The 22267-nt window shown below is 32.9% G+C and overlaps 3 protein-coding genes across 3 annotated transcripts; 2 read left to right on the top strand and 1 right to left on the bottom strand.

The window, feature by feature from the left end:
- The first annotated feature begins 1454 nt into the window (after positions 1–1454).
- Positions 1455–6802, top strand: LOC133284019 (uncharacterized). Its single transcript, XM_061480970.1, has 2 exons — positions 1455–1643; positions 6384–6802. The coding sequence occupies exons 1-2, from the start codon at positions 1455–1457 to the stop codon at positions 6678–6680; spliced, it is 486 nt and encodes a 161-aa protein (XP_061336954.1). The 3' UTR covers positions 6681–6802.
- A 4887-nt stretch (positions 6803–11689) lies between these two features.
- On the top strand, positions 11690–14288 carry LOC133284040 (probable amidase At4g34880). The gene is made up of 6 exons (XM_061480994.1): positions 11690–12282; positions 12603–12814; positions 12924–13160; positions 13240–13432; positions 13518–13874; positions 14100–14288. Exons 1-6 carry the CDS (start codon positions 11722–11724, stop codon positions 14130–14132), a joined length of 1593 nt encoding a protein of 530 aa, XP_061336978.1. The 5' UTR covers positions 11690–11721; the 3' UTR covers positions 14133–14288.
- A 2398-nt stretch (positions 14289–16686) lies between these two features.
- On the bottom strand, positions 16687–19559 carry LOC133284041 (uncharacterized). Its single transcript, XM_061480995.1, has 2 exons — positions 18907–19559; positions 16687–16978 (listed from the first exon to the last, which is right to left on the bottom strand). Exons 1-2 carry the CDS (start codon positions 19274–19276, stop codon positions 16962–16964), a joined length of 387 nt encoding a protein of 128 aa, XP_061336979.1. The 5' UTR covers positions 19277–19559; the 3' UTR covers positions 16687–16961.
- Between the last annotated feature and the right edge of the window lie 2708 nt (positions 19560–22267).

Here is a 22267-nt window from a genome sequence, read left to right as displayed (position 1 = left end):
CCAAATTCCCCACCCCAACTCTCTCTCACTCTCCAATTAAATATTTCTCCTGGCTCAGCAGAAATTTATTGGACTTTATAGCGAAATTGACATGTGTCAGCAAAAATTTGTTGTGCCCTATAGCGAATTTCTCATTAGTTGCCATGTGTCATTTTTTGTGAGAGCAATATCTATTTTGCTATACTCCGTAGCGAATTAGATATTGCCTGGCACATGAAGGTCAGATCAGCTCAACTAGTTTACTATGTCCTATAGCCAATTTCTATGAGGCTGCCACATATCTTGCATTTCTCATAATATGGACTGACATTTGATCACCTAATTTGCTTATGCCAGTAACGAATTAGGTAGTTACCAAAAACGTGTAACATCATAAAGTTCGCTATATAATATAACGAATTTGTACTGATGGCATATTTGAAAAATTTCACTATTAGTATGATATATTGAAAAATCTTTTTGAGAACAGTGGCATTGGTTACTGTCCCCAAAAGTCTCAATAGCTAAATTAATAAATGAAAAGGAAAATTATTGCAGGCAATCAGCCGTCAGTAATATATTAATATTATTTTGCTTAAAAAATATGGTGAACGAGGTTCACAAATTCATATTTGATTTAGTTTAATGTAACTGGACTTGGTGGCCCATCTTACAAATTGTGGGCTAAGCGGTTGGCCCATTTAATATAGCGTTTAACTCAATAATTCGATATAGCTTCTTAATTTAATTTTTATAAGATTTATATACTTTTTATGGCAGTATCAAAGTCTACTGTTTCTGTGTATGTAATAACAATGTACATGGCATTCACGTATATACTAATGAAATATTTTAGCTACATTAAATTTTAACTACTGTATAATTTTTTTTAAAAAAAAAAAAAAAAACTACTGTGTAAATTTTAGCTATTAAATTTTTTTGTTAATAGAGTTACTTCTAAGAACCAAACCGAAAACCATGGAGTGAACATATTTCGATCCTATTAGTAGTGGCAACCTTACTTACAAAAACATTTATATCTGATTCATCTCTATCTCCTCCCTCACATGCATAGTGATTTGAATGAATGGAGTATTCCTTGGAACTGAATCCAAAGCCCAAACAAACCTAAGTGCTTGTAATTCTTTGCTTCCAAACCACATAATCGGTGGAAGCTGAAACAGAAACCCACCCACCCCCCCAATTGCAATTAGCATATGAAGCAAGTTATTCTTAATCCAAATCCAAGTCTAATATCAAAGCATCACATGCAGTGAATGTGAATCCACAGTAGCTTAATCCCCGAAGCATCCTCTCACACACACACCGTGTTAATTTGTCCCCTCTAACTCACACTCCTTGATTTATATATTACATAATCGACCACAAGCTAGCATTGTGATTTGTGAGTTCCACTACGTACGTACTTGTCTAAACACAAACACAAACACAATCTCTAGTTGGAAAAAAAAAACATGTCGGACTGGGGCCCAATATTTGTGTCATTTGTGCTGTTCGTGTTGTTAACACCGGGCCTCCTATTTCAGTTACCTGGTCGATCAAGATATGTTGAGTTCGGGAATTTTCAGACAAGTGGTGCCGCCATTGTCATTCACTCACTCCTATATTTTGGTTTCATCTGTGTATTCTTGCTGGCTATTAAGGTCCACTTGTACCTCGGCTAATTCGTTCATATATCATTTTTATTTGGGGTATTGGAATTGAACTCTGTTCGGTCATGTTTCTGTTTTTCTTTTCTTTTCTTTTTTTTTCGCCGTTCTTATTTGTGTGTAATAACAACCGGGGCGTTCGTTCATGTGGTTGTATTCTTTTTTTCTTGCTTCCGAGTTTGTTCGATTGCTGTGCCTGTATTCAGTTTTTTCTTCTTAGAATGAATCCATGTACTTGATTTTAATTATCACTTGCATTTGAGATATTTAAAACAGAGTTCAACCCTGATATATCTGAATATATCATATAAGTGTGTGTTTCCGTTCATGTGGAGAATATGTTAATTTCGGATACTACAGCATATATTCAATTCAATTCAATTCAAGGCTTTATTTGATGTAATGCTGGACATAAAAATAAAAAATAAAATATAAAAGTTACAGAACTTGTGCAAAGTCACCACACAAGACCATGTTTGTTTCATTTTGATATTTAATTATTTCAAATTGCACGTTGTACTGGCTAGCTATGCTTGTATGTTCAGTAAACCGTAAACCCTAAATGAAATGGAAATATTCTTACATAAAATTAGTGTAGCTAAGTTAGGAGTATTAAATTAGTAAAATATTGACATTATTAATTCTGATTAAATAAATATTATTAGTTATTAGCGTGGTGGCTATTGACTAAGCTTTTTTCATGGTAAAACTTTCTATTACTGTCAAACATGTGGATCAACTAGTAATGAATTATTCTAACTTAATCAGTGATTTCAAATTTGAATCTAGATGTACTAAAATTTGATAAGAAAAGCTTTCTTGCCGTATGATGTTGCCTTACTCGAATTGGATTAATGGATGGATCTATGAATAATATTAAAATTTTTTTTTGACAACTTTCCACTAAAGTGGAGTCTTTCTTGTTCCACTACAAAACTTCCATCACAAGTTGAAAGCTTTTCACCACGCTAGAGTCCAAACAATTCTATTGTGGATAGAATAGAGGCGAAAACTTCATCAATCTCTTTCCCCCAAATAAAGTAACAACTTTTGGGGTGATGTTCCGCCGCAACCAATGCAATCTAATTGCATACACATTAAACTAAACTTGTTCAATAATCTCTCACAAATGGCGGTAGAAAATTTCTAGCTCTGGAGTCTAGAGCTATGAATTAAGAATTAATAAATACATTTTTTTAATTTTATGCAATAACATAAACGTTTGAACGATGTAACACTTCCTTTAAGAGAATTAATCCGGACTGATGAAACTGCTAGTCGGATAAAACCTTTATTAAAAAAAAAAAGGTAGAGGGGGAAAACTTTTTTAAAATGTCAAAGTTTCAAGAAAACAATAATTCATGTTGTGATATTCAAGTGTGATAAGTCTCACATTGATTGGTAATGAACTAAATGAAGAGTATATAAGTGAAAGGACCCATGAACCTAATGCCTTAAGGTCTTGGGTTGAGACATGGTGTCGGATCTACTTACTACGGTTGATTGTAGCTTAGCCCATTGGTAGTGTCCCCTGTCACAGGCTTCTCCCTGAACCCGCCTGATAGTGGGTATCAAAGTTGGGTTGAGCTATAGTTAGCTTGAGTATAAGTGGAAGGACCCACGAACCCAACGCCTTAAGATTTTTGGGTTAACGGTTGGTATAACTTAGCCATTGATGCGCGTGACAATTCAAACCACACGTACTCTCTCTACTTTGGCACTTTGAGATTTGTTCATTAAGTGTTGGGATTTCAGCTGTAGGCTATGAAACACCGAGACTTCAAAAATTCTGACGTGTCGTGTCCGACACTTTCCGACACTCCAATACTCATTGCAAAGACTAAAAAAGGGTTCAAAGGTTACGTTGCGTTGCATTTTGAGTTTCGACTATTAGATTTGTTGAATTACGATTACCATTTTATTGAGTTTAATATAAACATTTGAGATATCTTATATTTCTTTACAAAATTAATGGGTATTATAAGTGCAGCTTTATATTTTTATTAAATTATTGAATATTAAATATAATATAGACTACATAAATGAAAAATATTATATAGTATCAAAACGTGTCCTAACGTGTCGAAATTTAATATTTTTAAAATTAACGTGTCGGAGTATCGTATCGTATCGTATCCCGTGTCGGTGTCGGTGCAACATAAGTTGTAGGCATCATCACGTTCTAACTTAACATATTCTAAATGGAACGATTTATTACAATAATAGTTATATATTTTTTTGATAATCTAAGGGGGTTAACATCAATACCCCAAAGAGATCAATTCAATAAAATCATTTTGAAATTACAAGACAAAGATAAATCAGCCCAATACAAAGGCCAAATACCAGGGGAGGGTTTGAAAAAACACAAAAATTATTCTCAATAGTATAGTCTAAAGGATATTTAGAAAGCCAATCTGCACAACTATTTCCTTCTCTAAAAACATGAACCAGGTGAACTTCCCAATTCTCTTGTAACCATGCTTGAATCCGAGTCACTAAGCGAGACTCTCGAGCTGCTCTTCCACTGCTGGAGAGCAAAGTGATAACTGAGCTTGAATCACTTTCTAGGATGCAGCGTCTCCAACCTCTAGTCCAACCAAATTCGAGACCCTTGAGGACGCCCCATAATTCTGCATCAAAAGCTGAACAATGGCCAATATAGTTTGCAAACTCTTCTTTCCAATAACCATTTTCATCTTTTATAATTCCTCCACAAGCACCCATGCCATCACTCCTGGCTGCACCATCCGTGTTTAATTTCACTCAACCTGTGTCCGGAGGTAACCATCTAATAGGAACAGAAATGTAATTCTTGGTCAGCTTTGTCCCCTTAAAAGTTATCCAGGCTTGAGTATACTCACGGACCAGACTCTCAACGGACTGCACCTTGTATGCTTTCCCTTTTTTTCCACACCATGCACCTGATTGTTTCTCCACTGCCAAGCTAACCAAACAGTAACAGCAAAAACCAATACCAATGACCAGGGGGCATCAAAGCACAAAATAGATACATTTTGAATATTTAAGGAAAGCCAAGAATCTAAATTAGTATCAAAGAAATCATTTATCAAAATTGGCCTCAAAAGATCAGACCAAACTTTTTTAATCTTAGGACAGTCACGTGCCATATGAATAATGGATTCTTCATGAAAATTACAAATAGGACAGCTAGGAAAACACAATCTAAAGTTAGCCAGGAAGCTCCTAGTTGATAGACGATGATGAGCAGTCTTCCAACGAAACAAACTTATCCAATTGGGCCTATTTAAATTCCAAATGGTTGACCAGAATTTTCTGTCAATACCATTAGAATTATTCTAATTTAGCAATGTAAAATAAATATTTTTCACAGAAACTTCATCTGATCCAATTAAATTCCACCATTTTCTGTCCATACCATTAGATTCATAAGGAGGCATTATGCTTCTAATAATTTGAACACAATCATCAGGAAGAAAATTAGATATATTCTCATAATCCCAAGTTTCATCATGAGTAACATAATCAATTACTCTCTTAACAACCTATGTTGGGGAAATTTGAGTAATAGTTCTGTTTGCAAGTTTTTCTCCAATGTTTACCCAATGGTCCTCCCAAAATAGAACAGAAGATCCATCACCCACATCCCAAACCAACTTGGGTTTAAGCTTATTCCAAACATCACACATAAATTTCCAAAGACGAGAATTACCATTCTTCCAAGTTAAATCAGTCTGATTATTGGATACATTTGTGTACTTAGCTTTTAGTACCTTCACCCAAAGCTGATAAGGATCATTAACAAAATTCCAAACTAGTTTTCCCAAGAAAGCTTCATTCATTACTTGGAATTTCCTCAACAATAGTTATATTTTAAATATTAATTGAGATAATTTTAAAGTTTATAGTAATGTCAGTTTTCAAAAAGTTTGAAGTTCAGATAAATTAATGTTCTACAAAAAAAAAATAACTCAGTAGTTAAAATATATGATTTTTAATTCAAATTGCATTAAAACAAACTGTGGATGGATGGTTTTACCTCCGCTCTCCAAGCTCCATTTTTTTTATACATGAATATGATCAATTTAAATATCTTAAGTTGATTGGAAATCGACACACAAATAAAAAAATAGAAAAGAGAAAGAGAAGAGAAATTGCACACAACAATTTACTTTGATTCACCAAATTAATATAAATTACGTCCAGCTTGTCTATATTATATTTGTCTTATTGACATTTGTTACAAATCACTCAAGTTGCAAGAAAATATAAATAGAATTTAAATTTTTTTACCAATAATTATTCATGGATCCAAATTTAAATTACTAAGAAAATAATAAATACAATAACTTAATAATAAGTCAGAGACCCACGATAATATTAAATCTATTAGAGTAGAACCGAGTTAACTTTATGCTGAATTCACTAACAAATTTTTTCATCTATGGCATGCCACTTTAATAAAAGGTCATTTCAATAGCTAGATTGAGGATATGCTGACACGTTATGGTCTCGTTAGCACTAATCTGCAAGGCACCCCACCGACTATATGACACAGAAAAACACTTCACAAACTACTTTTTCTTAAGTTTCTTTAGTTGATGCTCTCTTTTTTTCCCTGTCATTTATTCCTTCCTTCAGTTACCCTCAATTCATTGCCTCAGACTCAGATCAGAATCATTCTATAATTTCCTATTTAATAAGCTAATAGAGACACACAAAATTCATTGAACTCTTAGTACTGAAGGGTGAATATTGGTGATCACTATCAGGTTGTACATAGTTTATACACTAACATATTTATTTGTTGTGAAAGAGCTAGCAATTTGTGAAAAGGTGATGGCGGATTGGGGTCCAGTGGTGATAGCAGTGGTGCTGTTCGTGCTACTAAGTCCAGGGTTGCTGTTTCAGCTTCCTGCGAAGGGTAGGGTCGTGGCGTTTGGGAGCATGCAAACTAGTGGGGTGTCTATCTTGGTCCACACCATCATCTTCTTTGGACTCATCACCATATTTCTACTTGCTATTGGTGTGCATATCTACTCTGGATAATTAACATCCTCATCATTGGCTTTTTTATTTTATTTTATTTTATTATTATTCTGATTTAAATTATTTATGTTGTATTTCTAAGATGTAATAAAGGATTGGTGACTTTCTTCTATCATTTCTCTTCCACATGGAATATTTTATGTGATTCTCTTTACTACTGAATTAAGAAAAGTAGATGAGTGTTTGAAATTCTAGAAGGGCAGGGTACAATATTGGATTAGATTAGATTAGAATGGAATCCTTTAAACTCTGTTTCTGGTATCAATATTCGTGTTTTGCTCTATTATTGGCTGTTGTATTTTTTGTTGCTTTCTTGAACCAAATTACAAATGGATCAATTTGTAGTCACTTGGGTTTTATGCTACGTTTGGATTCTTCAGTCTTTTCTTCTCTTAGAAGAATTTTCATCTTTAATTGAACACAGCATCATACAGTCACACTTACACTTGACCAATTGTTACACCTCTTTGTTGTATTTACATTTAATATTAACTGGTTGAACCTAGGGTTCAATTCTCAACTGACGCAAATTCATCTAGAAGTAGTTTCTTTTTGTCATCACGGATATTCTTCAAACCCCTATCTCCCTTTATACAAGAGCTTCCACAGTCAAACAATAATTGAACGTATCAAATTTGGTGGTGTTACGCTATTCATCTAGCTTTAATTTCTCTCTCTCTTTTGACCTTTTCATTCCTTACCCCATTGGACATAAAATAAAAATAATTTCTAAATTTTTTACAGCTTTATACTTTTTTATAGGGAGTTTTTATTTTTAAATTAAATGATAATAGCACTTAAGAAAAAAAAATATTATGACGAATCGACAAAATTGCTTAAATAACAATATAGAAACTTCCTCGAACATAATTATATATTTGGAGAGGACCACGAGATATTTACTCATTCTTCGGATGTTAAATAAATTAATCTCCACTGGTGTACCAAAAAATAAAATAAATTAATCTCCACTGCAACATACTTTACCTTTGTCAAAAGATGATTTTGAATGGGATTTGAATCCCTTATTTACCGATATTAAATTAAGTTTACTAATGGTTACAATAGTATAGATATAGATTTTATCCCATTTAGTATGAATTTTTCAATCAAGGTATGTTTAGGAATGTTTAGGCAAATTAATCCACCGCAGATTTTGAAGGTTAGTATATAATTAGGGTTTTGTTTTTATCATGTTACATAACAAGTTTTTGAAAAGCAAACAGGAAACATAAAAACAAAAAAAGAAACTAGGAACACCTCCTAGACCAAACTACTCCTACATAGTCCCTTTCAAGTTTGTCACGACAACCAGAAGGAGGCGAGTCAAACTCTTGTAAAGACCAATCAAAGGAGTAGGCAAAAGAGGCCATCCAATCGGCAACCCCATTCCCTTCCCTATGAATATGGGAAATTCTAACCCTCCAATTCCAATCCAGCATATTCCTTATGCGCAAGACCAAGTTAGAGGCTGGATGATGAGAGCTGCACCCTTCTCTTATGAAAAACTGGGCTACTAAGGAATCACCTTCAAGCCAGACAAAACGGAAACCTTTCCTCCATGCAATCTCAAGCCCAAGGAGACAACCCCAAAGTTCTGCTAACAAAACATTACCACAACCAAGATTTTTACAAAAGCCAACAAGCCACCTTCCACTAGCATTCCTAAATACACCCCCACAAGCAGAAGCTTCTCCATTATTCATACTTGACCCATCCACATTGAGCTTAACCCAAGGGTCCGAAGGAAAAACCCAAGAAACTAATTTCTCTTTATTCGAGTTAGTCTCAAGACCAGCAACCCGAAGCGTGTTTTCTGACCAAGAAAAATCTTCACCATAGACCATAGCAGCTCTAAAAGTGCCATAAGCAGGAACATAAGATCCCTGAAAAATTTTCTTATTCCTAGCTTGCCAAATGAAACAGGAAATGATACCAAACAGAAGAGGCCATGATGGCAAATTGGACCAATTACGATCCTCAGAGATATTGGACAACACCCATTGCTGAAGATTAAGAGAGAAAAAATCCTCCCAAGCCTCTCGCTTAACTGCAATCTCCCACACTTTTTTTGCTGCAATACAATCTCTAACCGCATGTAAGGAAGTTTCCGTAAAACAATTGCACAGATGACATATATCTGAACCCGCCATGTGCCGTCTGCAACGCCTTTCATTTGTCAAAATTTTATCTCCTAACAACAGCCAAAGGAACGTACGAATCCGTCCAGGTCCATGCCACTGCCAAACGCGATTCCAAGGTAAATTGGTAGATTCCTCGTTACCCCTGGATATGGCCATATAAGCGGACTTCAGCGAAAAACTCCCATCAGATGTCCTTGTCCACAAAATTCGGTCATGACCATTAACATCCGAAGGAGGAAGGATGTTATTAATACGAGCATTGACGTGATCGGGAAGACTATGCTGGAAAGCCCCCCACATCCAACTTCCGGAGGATGAGACAAGATCAGAGACCATTAGCTGATGATTTATCTGAGAGGGATCAGAAATAGCAGCATAGGATGAGAGTGCACCACAACCCGGAACCCACGGGTCATCCCAAGTTAACAAGTTAACAACAAATCATTTTCCTACACATTTATGATTTATGTGGAGTTCATTAAATAGTGAAATGAGAAAAAAATCAAAGATAAAACCCAGCTTAAATTATGTGTATAAAAAAATTGATTTGTATGACAAATCATTTATCCATATAATTATTAGGCCGACCAAATATTATCTTAGAATTTTGTCGTATGTGACATATAAGGGTTTTAGCTTTCACTATTCTCCGCCCCCTTTTACACGGGTTTTTTATTTTTAGAATTTACCTCAATAGTAAGTTCTCATTTGAACCAAAAAAAAGTATCAAATATTGGGTGTGTGTTTTTATGTGACATAATGATAAAGTGTGTGAGATTGTTACAATACTTGACTTTGCTAAGTCCCATTGCATGAAAACGGGACTGGTTTTTCTTTTTGGTACGCGACCAAATTAAATTCTGCTGGATTAGTAACGGTATTCAAATGTGACATCTCGAAAATTAATCGAGGCATATGAATGAAATTTTTGGTAAAAAATAACAATATGATCGTTGTCCCCAATGTGACTAACGTGGAGGGAAATAAATCTATTTAGCTAGTAAAATAAGGATTATAAAATAATCATTTTTTTTTGTATAACCTGGAGGTATCTTCATTCAACCTTCGGTCACCTTGCTCTCGGGGTACGACCCTGTAGGCTATCTCTTTATTGGAACAGCGGGTGCATTAAACTTCGCTACCGGAGGAAGGATGAGACTAATCAACAACTAAAATGATTATAAAAGCTTTAAATAAAAAAAAATATCACACTTTCCTGGGAAGCCAAATAATTGGGTTGCAGAATCAACCGGGAGAAGGGACGTAAAGGCTTTGCAATTTGTGACTATGAACCACATAGATAGATGTCTTCATTAGAAGTGAAAATTTCTTTCAGCACCTATGGACTATGGTATTACCTTTTCTTGCATATTTCATCACATATGGTATTATTTTGATGGAAAAAGTGTCTATGATCATTTTTTTTTTTTATAATAAAAGTGTCTATCATTTTAAATGATGTAAAATTGTGTCATTTTAAGTGAGAAAAAGAGATAGATAAAGGAGAAGAGAGAGTGAACAAAAAAATATAAAGGTGTAGGTCCCATCTCTTTATGAGAATAAAATGACACAAATTGTGTCATTTTAAAAGATAAACACTTTTTCCTATTTTGATAAACCATTATTTATTTATTTTTATATAAATGAACTGGGCCTAGAGTTAGATAAATATGCAGCCTTATTTGTGTGTATGTGTTTGTCTTACCAGATTCCAAATTACAAAACTTGAATATTATTTTAATAAAGCTTTAATTTTTACCGTATATATATTGATTTAGGGCTATAATATAATCTTGTAAAAAAAGGGGCTATAATATAATAATTATGCAACTTTATAGTAAATGTTAGCGTGAGCAAAGTTTTCATTTTTTTCATTAGAGGCCTTATTGAAAGATTTATAAATAATCGTTTTTAACTTGCTCCATTAATTATATAACAGAAAAATATTTCTGAAGTTAATGCAGATAAGTTATCTGTATTTATTTCCAAAACGACGTCGGGACTGAAAGATTAGAAAATTATAATTATAAAGACTATAATAACCCTGAAATAAATTAAAATTATAAAAATACCATAATTTTTGCCCCAAAATGATGTTGTATTGGGCTTACTGCAGATAACTTATGTGCAATAACTGCAGAAAAAACAAACTCTTTATATAAATAGGTTTATTTATAATTTGAGAAGCTATCAAGATAGCTAAGAAATTCGAAAATTAATGTTTAGGTTAATGTAATGTATGCACCAGTTAACTCAAGATTGGTTGCTATCGGAACAAATGGGTTATTGCATTTGCTTCGTAGATCCTTTCATTTATATTTTTTTCATTTAGTTCATTATTAATCAATTTACTGTTCCATCCTAATAATAACACAGTTTCAATTTTTTCCTTATGAATATTAAAGGATGTATAATGTGGAGAGTCATGATTATAATTATGAAGTCCATCATTTTCATATTCAGGGAGTTATGGAAGCTCTATTACGATATTTCCTTTCCATTGGACAGTAAAGCATAGCAATAAAATTTTATTAACAAATTGCATTTCAGTCACTAGAATTTTCAAGATGATATACTTGGCAATTTCCTAGGTGGTTTTTTGTTATAGATATTGGGTTAAAGAGGCCTGGAGTCGTATGGGTTTCCTGGTTCTTATTAGGCCTTTGGCCCATTAAAACAACTGGGCTGGGAGAAATACTCTGGCCCACGATAGCAGAACTCAATCTGCGGAACAGCATGTGAATAACGGGGGTATTAGATATTTTATTTTTGTCCACTTGTCTTTAATAACTAAGAAGCATATATAAATTAGTGTACCAAAAAAAACAAGGCATATATAAATATTCACAATGTAATTAAGAATGACACAATCACTCTGAAGATTAGTGGGTGTTCTCATGGCTTCCACTACACTACAGGAATTCTCTTTGAGCTTTTTCCGATTCCTTTTTCTGATCATAGTTGTCAGTACATTCTCTTCTTTGAGATCAACTTCGTCGGCAAAGGGGTTCTCAGTAGAGGAGGCAACCGTGCATGATCTCCAACTTGCTTTCCAAAGAAACCAATTAACCTCTAGGCAACTCGTTGAGTTCTACCTCAAACAAATACAAACCCAAAACCCAGTTCTTAAAGGGGTGTTGGAGGTTAACCCAGATGCACTAGCACAAGCAGACACAGCTGACCAAGAGAGAAAGGCTAAGGCACCAGGGTCTCTTTCAGGCTTGCATGGAATACCAATTTTGCTTAAGGATATCATTGCAACTAAGGATAAGCTGAACACCACTGCAGGCTCTTATGCACTGCTTGGCTCTGTGGTGCCAAGAGATGCAGGTGTAGTTTCCAAATTAAGGAAAGCTGGGGCTATCATATTAGGGAAGGCCACCCTCAGCGAGTGGTCACATTATAGGTCAAATGGTTTAGCACCTAATGGATGGAGTGCCAGAGGTGGACAGGGAAAGGTAATTTGATTCTTGTCCTTAATCTGAGCATGGTCTTGCTTTACAAGTCACATCTATCTCCGTTTAAAATTTTTCTCATAGCATGTTATTCTTAACCTTGATGTATTTGTTATGCCAATAGTAATCTTTTATATATTTATATATCAAATGTTATGAAGTCAATATAATTATTGTACAGTTGACTACTTATTTTGCTATATTTAGACGCTACTCAGCATTTGCCTAATTGAAAGGCTATATAGAAAATAGCTGCATGATTATACCTTGACGTGAATGGTTGTAAAAATTCAAGAGTTAACCATGTGATATGTGTTCTACAGAATCCATACACAATGGGTGATCCCTGTGGGTCCAGTAGCGGATCAGCAATATCTGTTGCAGCAAATTTGGTGGCAGTGTCCCTTGGTTCTGAGACTGATGGTTCCATTTTATGCCCTTCATCATTTAATTCATTAGTGGGCATCAAACCAACCGTTGGTCTCACAAGTAGAGCTGGGGTAATTCCAATCAGCTCAAGACAAGACACGGTTGGGTAAGTTCATGGCAATGGCTTTTTCATTTTCTTTTTTGCAAGCACAATTTCCAGAGTCAAATTGATATTTTGCTATAACATACTTGGAAAATTATGTGGGCTGGTACAGACCAATTTGCAGGACTGTATCAGATGCTGCTATTGTTCTTGAAACCATTGCAGGCATCGACACTAATGATCAGGCAACAATTGAATCATCAAAGTATGTCCCCACAGGTGGCTATTCTCAATTTCTAAAGGAAGATGGGCTAAGAGGAAAAAGATTAGGAATAGTGAGATTATTCTACAACTTTGGGAATGATACTTTTCTTCATGAAACTTTTAAGCTACACCTAAAAACAATAAGGTAATGAAAATTTCTATTTGTGTCAACTATCACTGCTAATGAAGGCTTAGTCTGTCTCATATGATTCCTTCAAACTCAGGGAAAAGGGTGCAATTTTGATTGACAATTTGGAGATAGATAATATTGATGAAATTCTTAGTGGTACGAGTGAAAGTATTGCTTTGGAATTTGAAGTCAAATTATCCTTGAACGCATATCTTAAAGACTTAGTTGCCTCCCCAGTGAGAAGCTTGGCCGATGTGATAGACTTCAATAAAAATCACTCAAAATTGGTAAGTATGTGAGAAGGACACTTTTGTTTATTTGGTGATGGTTAATACAAATATTACAAACTTGAGAGTGGTATGGAAATTACAGGAGAAACTTGTTGAGTACGGCCAAGATCTCTTGTTGCAAGCTCAAAAGACAAATGGAATTGGGGAAACACAGAGTCAAGCATTATTAAATATGACAAGATTGTCACAAAATGGATTTGAGAAACTAATGATAAGAAATAAACTTGATGCGGTGGTGATACCTTTTTCAAGATTTAGTCCTGTACTTGCTATTGGAGGTTACCCTGGAGTAATTGTTCCAGCAGGATATAAAGAGAGTATGCCATTTGGAATTTGCTTTGGAGGTTTGAAAGGTTCAGAGCCAACGCTGATTGAAATTGCTTATTCATTTGAGCAAGCAACTAAGATTAGGAAGCCTCCTCCACTTCCAGAGTTAAAGGTGAGTATTGTCTTACGGTTTATAAAATAAAATATTTTGATAGAGTAAATGGTAGAATAAGTGGTATGTACTGCTCTTCTCAGCAAAAAAATTCTTACTAGTAATAAGTTCATTGCAATCTTGTTCTTGTTACTTTTATTTTGGATATTGCATGAATTTAACTTAGTTATGAGTTAATTTATTTGTCATAAATTTTTACTTTATTTTCTTTTGACAAACTACAAGTATCTTTCACGGGAAGACAATTTGTTCGAGTGAGGAACATCCAAATCATGGCAGGACCAATTCTCTCAAAGGAATTTACTTTATTTTCTAATATTTAATAAGAGTACTTATAAAATTTGTTATTTAGCCCATGTTGTGATTAGTGGCTATGATTATGAACCTCCTAGATGGTGTGGAATATTCCCCTATTTGTACGAACCTTAGTTTTTATATTGCTTTTAGCTATTTGCCCTTACTGAATTGCTTCAAAATTCGTTTCCTGATTTCTATCCAAAAACTTAACTTGACATCTACTGCATAAAGTTGTTCTTTAATTTATAATCTTTTTTGTGTGAGAATTTTAAGTATTGATGTATTGAAGATAGAGAATATTTTTAAGAAGAATAACTAGTTGTAATTTTATTTTATGCTCCAAGAAATATAAACATTATTTTGATATTGTATGCATGTGATATCCAAATTTAAAGTCCGTTGAATATCAAAACAAATTTCTCTTTATATAACTAGAAGGATAAGGCCGTAGACATGTCATCATATGAACGGACTTCGATTGTGCGGAGTGTCACCAAGGTGTTAACCAGAGATGGGGTGATTCTGCATGCCTTCAGAGAAGGCAATGAACGTCATGATATCCAATTATGGAGGGTTAGAATTGACTTTAAGAAAAGATAAATTCTTGCTTTTGCGATAATAATACTTGATGTAATGTTATGACATTCTGTTGGGGAATAGATTTTTTTCACGTGTTTTTACATAATATATGGTTATGTTAAGGGTGGTAGCCACAGACACTATTTATGTTGATGTATGTACAGCAAACCAATAAGAGCATGTCATGTCATTTGCTTTTGTAGTGAAAAGAAAAAGAAAATCACTTTTATATTTACACTATATATTATCGGTAATATATAGTGTAAATACCAATGTCGCACCTATTTGTTGGTGCTAACGTAGTACCCAAAATTCGTTCCTCCGCTACATAACAAAGTGTCAATTTAAAATGGTTGGACCCATTTCATGCCAACCACTATGGGTCAATCAAATACAAGCTAAACTCCATTAATTAGGTCTAGGATAAAATTTTACGACGATTTCATGGTAGGCTTAATAATTATATACCAACATTCAACGTCAATGAGGTGGCCATGTCGGTTCATAAAAATAAAAGTATACTGTGTGTCAAACTAATATGCCACTATAAGCTAGGTCACGATTTTTCCACGCGTGAATGATACATTGATCTTGCCTCAGGCGTGACTGAGTGCAAAAAATTTATAAATTGATTTAAAATACTTATATTTTTATAATTTTTTATTAAAATAACTATTTACATTTTTTTTTCCGGTATGTATACGACATCTTTGATTTTCTTGATTCACATCCACACTTAAACCCAGCCCACCACTGATTTGAAAACCCCCTTACCCTATAGTTAAAACAGAAAAGTAGGTGATTGACTTATTGTTTCCTTATCCCATTTTATAATCATATTGCTTCTTTCTTTCTTTTTCTTTTTTTAAAGAAAAAACCATCCTGTCTCCAAATAACATGGTGTTCATATTAGTATATTACTTACTATTTTAGGGCATCTATCATTTGTGGCACCACAAAAATTATCTCCCTCTCTTTTTTTTTTAATATACCAACCGTGATTATCTCTGAGACAAATAGACTCTGTTACAGCATGATGGTATAACACGTTAATTCTAAAAAGACATGACCGTATAATACGTTAATTTTAAAAAATATTAAATTTCAATATATTAGGACATATTTTAATATTAAATAATCTTTTTTAATTTATATAATATATATTATATTTACTATTCAATAATTTAATGAAAAAATAAACTAAATTTATAATACCCATCAATTTTGTAAATAAACATAAAATATTTTAAATATTTATATTAAACTCAATAACATAATAATCATAATTCAACAAATCGAATAATTGAAACTAAAAACAAACAGAACCTAAACTTTGAATCCTTTTTTAAGTCACTGTAATGCCTGTTGGAATATTGAAGAGTATCGGACACAACCGATAATATATAGTGTAAATATAAAAGTGATTTTCTTTTTCTTTTCACTACAAAAGCAAATGACATGACATGCTCTTATTGGTTTGCTGTACATACATCAACATAAATAGTGTCTGTGGCTACCACCCTTAACATAACCATATATTATGTAAAAACACGTGAAAAAAATCTATTCCCCAACAGAATGTCATAACATTACATCAAGTATTATTATCGCAAAAGCAAGAATTTATCCTTTTTTAAGTCATCATAACTCGCACAATATCCCCACAAACTTGAAGAGACTCTCCCTTTCTGCATTACATGATGGAGCCCTCTCATTACATTGTAGAAAGTAAAAAACAGAAAACGATAGAATGAATACCAGCCTAAAAAACACAGAATACTCCTTTATAAAATCTGAATAAAACAACGTTAAGCCACACCAATACCAGAGACAAACGCAACAGCTTATTAATAAATACTTTATAGCGACCATCTGATCCTGAATTGGCTTCTTCCTTTACAACCCTTTCTCATGAGTCAAATAATCTTTCCCCCTCTTTCTATAGAACATATACCATGTTTGAAAATGGAAAAAAGAGAAAAAAGAAGGAAATTCAAAAGCCTATAATTCAAAATTTACAAATGTTATAATATAGATAAATAAAACAATTGATAGCAGCAGAAGGAAGCAGGAAACAACGCTATTTGTAATTAAGGCTGAAGTCATATCCACAAATTTTGTTAACTTAAGCAAAAGCCTGTTATCCACGATTCCTGCTTCTTAGGAGAAGTTCCATAATCTTCACACTGCTCAATTCCATTATTTATCTCTTTACAAAAGCTTCCACTCTGCAACAGCAAAAATTTGAAATGAAGCTATCAGGCTCATGATCCAACCAAAAAGAGCAATGCATGAACCGCACAGATAAGTAAAAATTAAACAGCAGAAATTGTGAACACAAAACAGGCTACTATTGAAAACCATGCAAATATGTTATTTGAGGCAAGCTTCTATAAGGACTACTACATGATTTGTTTTTCAAATTGGAAGCTCTTAACAGTAGCTTATATGGGCTATGAATCAAAGCCAGGCAATGCTAGAATGTACGAACTTAGCCAGACTCGAGCAACATTAATGTACCAGCTTCAATCATATAAGAGGGCCAAAAAACAACAGGTGCAAATTTTTTTTTTTAATATTGCAGATCCAGCCTTTCATTGAAAAAACCATCCAACATTTCTATCTTTTCATAGTTATCCGAAGCCATATAAGAAGAAAGTTTATCCCATTCTCATTATTTTCACTCTGCTTACTCCCAATAGAATTTGAACCTAGAACTTTTACAATGGGGTTCTCAACCATACAAGAAAAAGAAAACTAAAATAAACTAAAATCATGAACGAATAAAACTTTAGCACAAAGTCGTTTATTGTTACACTGCTAGCCTGCTACATCCTTTCAGATTATAGCAAATTCAGTATCTACATCATAGTGAACTGTAGCTAACCTATCCGTGATATGGATATTGCAAATTCCATAACTGATGTGGTGGTGATACGGGGAATCAATCTTGCAAATGCAGCAATACATGTCTTCCAACCTTGATTTTAAAGAATACGAACATGTAAATGGGTATAACTTCAACAAATTTTTCCATTTTCTATTCCAATCCTATCCACTTGTTGGTCTTTAATTTAGAGGCCAAAGAAGTAAAGATTAAAGGAACTTAGGACTTGCATCCTGAATCTTTAACAACACAGCCAATGAAGGCACAAAAGTAACATGTTACCAAGTGGACTTTTTACTTTTAACCCTGATAAAGCTCAAACAAACCAGGGGTGAGAAGAAATATAACATTGCTGAAGGCCAAACCAGAAATCTTAAATTCTTAATCTTAATCAATTTGAAAGGTCTACTGCTAGAACAAAAGAATTAAGATAAGAAAAAAAAAATTCAAATAACAAGGTTACAATACCTTAAGCCAAAATTTCGGAAAAGCTAAATGCACAGACGGTGCGTGAACAGGAACCAATCGGACGAGTAAATCAATGGTCTAAAATTTCTTAAGCAATAAGTGATGTGGCGGGTAAAACATGGTTATTCATTGATTAAGCTTTATGAATACTTTATAGAGAGCGAGCCAAGAGCAGCGGTTGGTTGTTCCTTGTAACCGAAAGATCACGGATTTGAGTCTACAGCTTCTTTGTAAAAAAAAATGGAAGAGTAAGGCTACCTAAAATCGACTTTCACTCTTATCCTCCCAAATCGGGAGCCTTGTGCACCTGGATTTGCCTCCAAGCTTTATGAAGAAGACTTTGTAATGCATTTTTATTGCCTCTAAGCTTTATGGAGAAGACTTTGTAATGCATTTTGATGTGCATATACCACTGCTCTCAAAATTAATTAAGTTATGAGTTTCTCCTAAAGGTCTGATATCAAGTTTAAGACCAAGTCTCCACCAAAAACTAAACCTATTAGGTAAAAGGCGAAAATAATGATTTTTTCTCTCCCCCAAATATCTCTAACATGAACTAATTATGCCATCTACATACATGTTTCTTAAAAATACATCACTCTGCATATTTTTCCGAATATGTAGAGGGTTACTCACAAGTAATCAACACAAATTTCTCTAACATGAAATTTTCTTTTCTTTTCTTTTAATAAAAAGGTATAAAGTCACAAACCACACCAAAACGGATTCAAACAACATGATATTAAGAAAGAAACAGCAAATTATTGCATCAAGAGAGTAAAATTTGGTATTCTTTCTTACCAGGAAGATCCTTGCGCGGCGTAGCGTAACAAAGAACGAAACGCCACATGACAGAGAGAGAGGAAAAGATGCCAGCAACGTACAACACCATCACCAATCCAATAACCCACGGCATCAGCATAAACCCAATGAAGAAAGTAACCGATCCACAAAGCATCAGGGCAACCGAAATCCCCAGTAACAGCGACGCAAACCCCGCCGGAGTTATCGCCGCCGAACGCCTCAGCGGCGATTCCGAAGGAGGCACCGGCACGACCGGAGCACGATCAGAAAAAGACAACGGCGTCGGATGAGACCGGATGAGGTTGAAAGCGAGAGCCGACAGCTCGCACAAAAGCTTCGATTGTTGATCTTGTTGTTCCCTCATCATGTCGTCTTTTTTTTCTTGTCGAAAATCCGAGGGAAAAACAAAAGCTATAATATGTGGAAGAAAATTTTTGGTGGAAATGATTTTAATTTAAATAAATAAATAAATAAAAAGAAAATGGTATTGGTAGAAACGAGGTAAATGGATAAACTCAGAAATTAAATGTGATTTACATGTGGGAAGTTGCAAGTTGTAACGTAACGCTTTTGTTTGATTGTTAAGAATCGATGATGTTCGCTTTTTTCTTTTCCCCTTTTACAGGGGTTAAAGATAAAGGAAGATAAATGAGGTTGCAACAGAGAAAAAACAAAAAGGGTTTGCTTGGTTGCGTTCTAAGAATGAAATATGTTGCGTAACGTTTGGTTTTTTGGTTTTGAGTTTTTAAGAGTTTTGACGTAAGATGAATGGGTAATTAAATAGATGATGTGCTGGTAGGTACACCACGTCATAGCTTGTAATAATGCATAATGAATAAGTTAGACTTGGTGGTGGAGCGGTTATGGTGGAAATTAGTACTTTATGTGGGGACCTCGTGACCTGGACCTTATCTTCTTAGGTATTTTAATTTTTGTTCGTAACTGCGTTACTCTTTTTTTACATTTAAATAAGTTGTAATTCTTTATCTTCTAAATATCATTTTTATTTAAGAATTAGAACTATTCTTAATTCTATACTTTTTTTTTTTTAATATGCTATTCTGTCAGTTCCAAGTATGACTGTATTTGGGTTTTAGTAAAGAAAAGTTCAAAGCAAGCTCGTGTTGGTACATCATAAACAGAAACAATTTAACTCCTAACTTAGTTTTTTTTTTTTAGTACCACCTAACTTTAGTTTTTCATACCCTGTTATTTGGCATCCGGAATACTCTTAAATTTTTTGAAAGTATGAGACAAAAATAAACGTTTTTTTATATCTAGCATGAGAAATAAAAAATATTCAAAAATAAAATTTTGGAAATAAGGGAGAAATATTTTATTTCCATTTTCTTAGGTGGAAATAAAACATTCCGGTTGCAATGATTTTTTTTTTCTTACTAATTGAATTATTAAATTATCCATCGAGTCTATTTTTTCTTGAAATCATTAATTGTTTCGCATTTTTTGGGATCTTATTTTGTATTATTTTTTTCTAATTTTTTTTGTTCACCCATTTTTCATTTTTCATTTTATTTTGTTTTGATGGAACAAATTAACCTATCTACAATTATATTATTTTAAAGGTTTAATGTTTATGTTTTTCTGGTAGAATTTTTTTTTCTGACACATATAAATATGAATAAGTCTTATTATAAAGAAGAAAAAGAAAAAATATCAATGAGATGAGATCTTCTCACTTTTTATGTAGTCGCAGAATAACTTTTTATACGCAGAATCATTTTTCTTTATTATAAACTTTAAAAGTCGTTTTACGTGCAAAAAAATGTAGCTGCACACACAGTTGAAGATATTATTCATCAGAACCTAGGTTGTAAGCCCCTTTATCATTAAAAATTGAAAGGTGAAGTACTATTGATTTTTTTTTCTTCTTCTATGGAACTTTCTTTTATATATATATATATATATATATATATATTGAGTTGGTAATCATAATTCTTAATTTTGTATTACCTTATTATGATTATTTTTATTAAATCAATACGTCAGGTTTGCTGAACACTCATTATGTAGAAGTTTGATAAGTTTTAAAAATGTTCACTTTTTGTAAAAACTTATCTTATGTTTCTAATTTAATATACATATACCTGAATTTTTCAAGTATAATTTTTTTTTTTGTCAAGTGAGTTTTTTCCGTATAATTTCATTTTCTAAAGATGTCATATTTAAATTCTTGCTTTTATTCGGAGTTTTATCATACACAGGCATCATGATTATAATACCTATTGTAGGTACATGTGTTATTTTATTTATTTTTATATTTATTAATGATATATTAAAAAACTTAATTATATTTTAGAAAAATATCATTTGATAAATCATGAAAATAAATTTTTAGTTAATGATTTAATATACTATTTTAAAAAAAGATGAATAATAGTTAGAAAAAAAGTCAACAAAAAAAAAACGCTAAAGTGGTTCTTTTTCTTTCTATGGAAATCAGTATTACTCTTTCCTTCGCGGCAAAACGTGCTCTTTACTAACATCCCAGATTCCAAACAAAGTCCAGAAGAGCTTTATGGGGGCGTTTGATGCCAGTATTTTTTAGGATTATCGAAAACTGAATTTTTTAAATTTTTAATTTTTGAATATTATCGTAAATTAAATATTTTTATTATATTTTTAAAAATTAAAATTTTCGGATAAAATTTTTTTTCTCCTCTACCAAATGCTCCCTTAGTAATAATATCAATTTAAGTTTTGGTTTTATCTCTCAAAAACTTCCCCCTAATAATTCTTATACCGAAAATTAAAATAAAAAATTGCTAAGGAGGAATTGTAATGTTACAAAAATAAAAAGTTTAAATTGTTTAGAATAATAATTAAATTTACTCAATAAACAAAAATAATATTATGAAAAAATTTACAAATGATTGTTGTTTATTAATGAGTGATTATTCATTCTTATTGATGACTATTGCTTATTATATAACTATTTTTCTTTTCGAATAGTTATTTGTTTTTACTAAGTGACTAAACGAATGTAAATAAAATTTTATATTAGTTTTATGAGTCAAGAAAAATTACAAATGACTTGAGACGGGAAAAGTTGCATATTAATATTAAAATATATAAAATTAAAGCTTGTCAGCAATAAAATAATAAGCCCCATCTCACATCAATATTTAATGAAAAAATATGTGTCCTTACAGAATATATAAGTTTATGTCTTTTCACTTCTTAATATTTTGGGAGTATATATTATAATATGAAAATTATTTTTTTTCTCCCTTTATAAATTTTTCGGCTTGTTACGTAGAAAGAGAATTTTTATTATTATAATTATTTACTTTTCAAAATATTTTATTATGGGATAAAAGGACATAAAACTCACAAAAAC

This window comes from Gastrolobium bilobum, unplaced genomic scaffold (genome assembly GCF_033153095.1).
Source record: "Gastrolobium bilobum isolate Gb01-03AN ecotype WA unplaced genomic scaffold, APGP_CSIRO_Gbil_v1 utg7102, whole genome shotgun sequence".
Classification (NCBI taxonomy): Eukaryota; Viridiplantae; Streptophyta; class Magnoliopsida; order Fabales; family Fabaceae; genus Gastrolobium; species Gastrolobium bilobum.
Note: the sequence above shows the minus strand (reverse complement) of the source record. Positions and strands in the feature narration are given on the sequence as shown.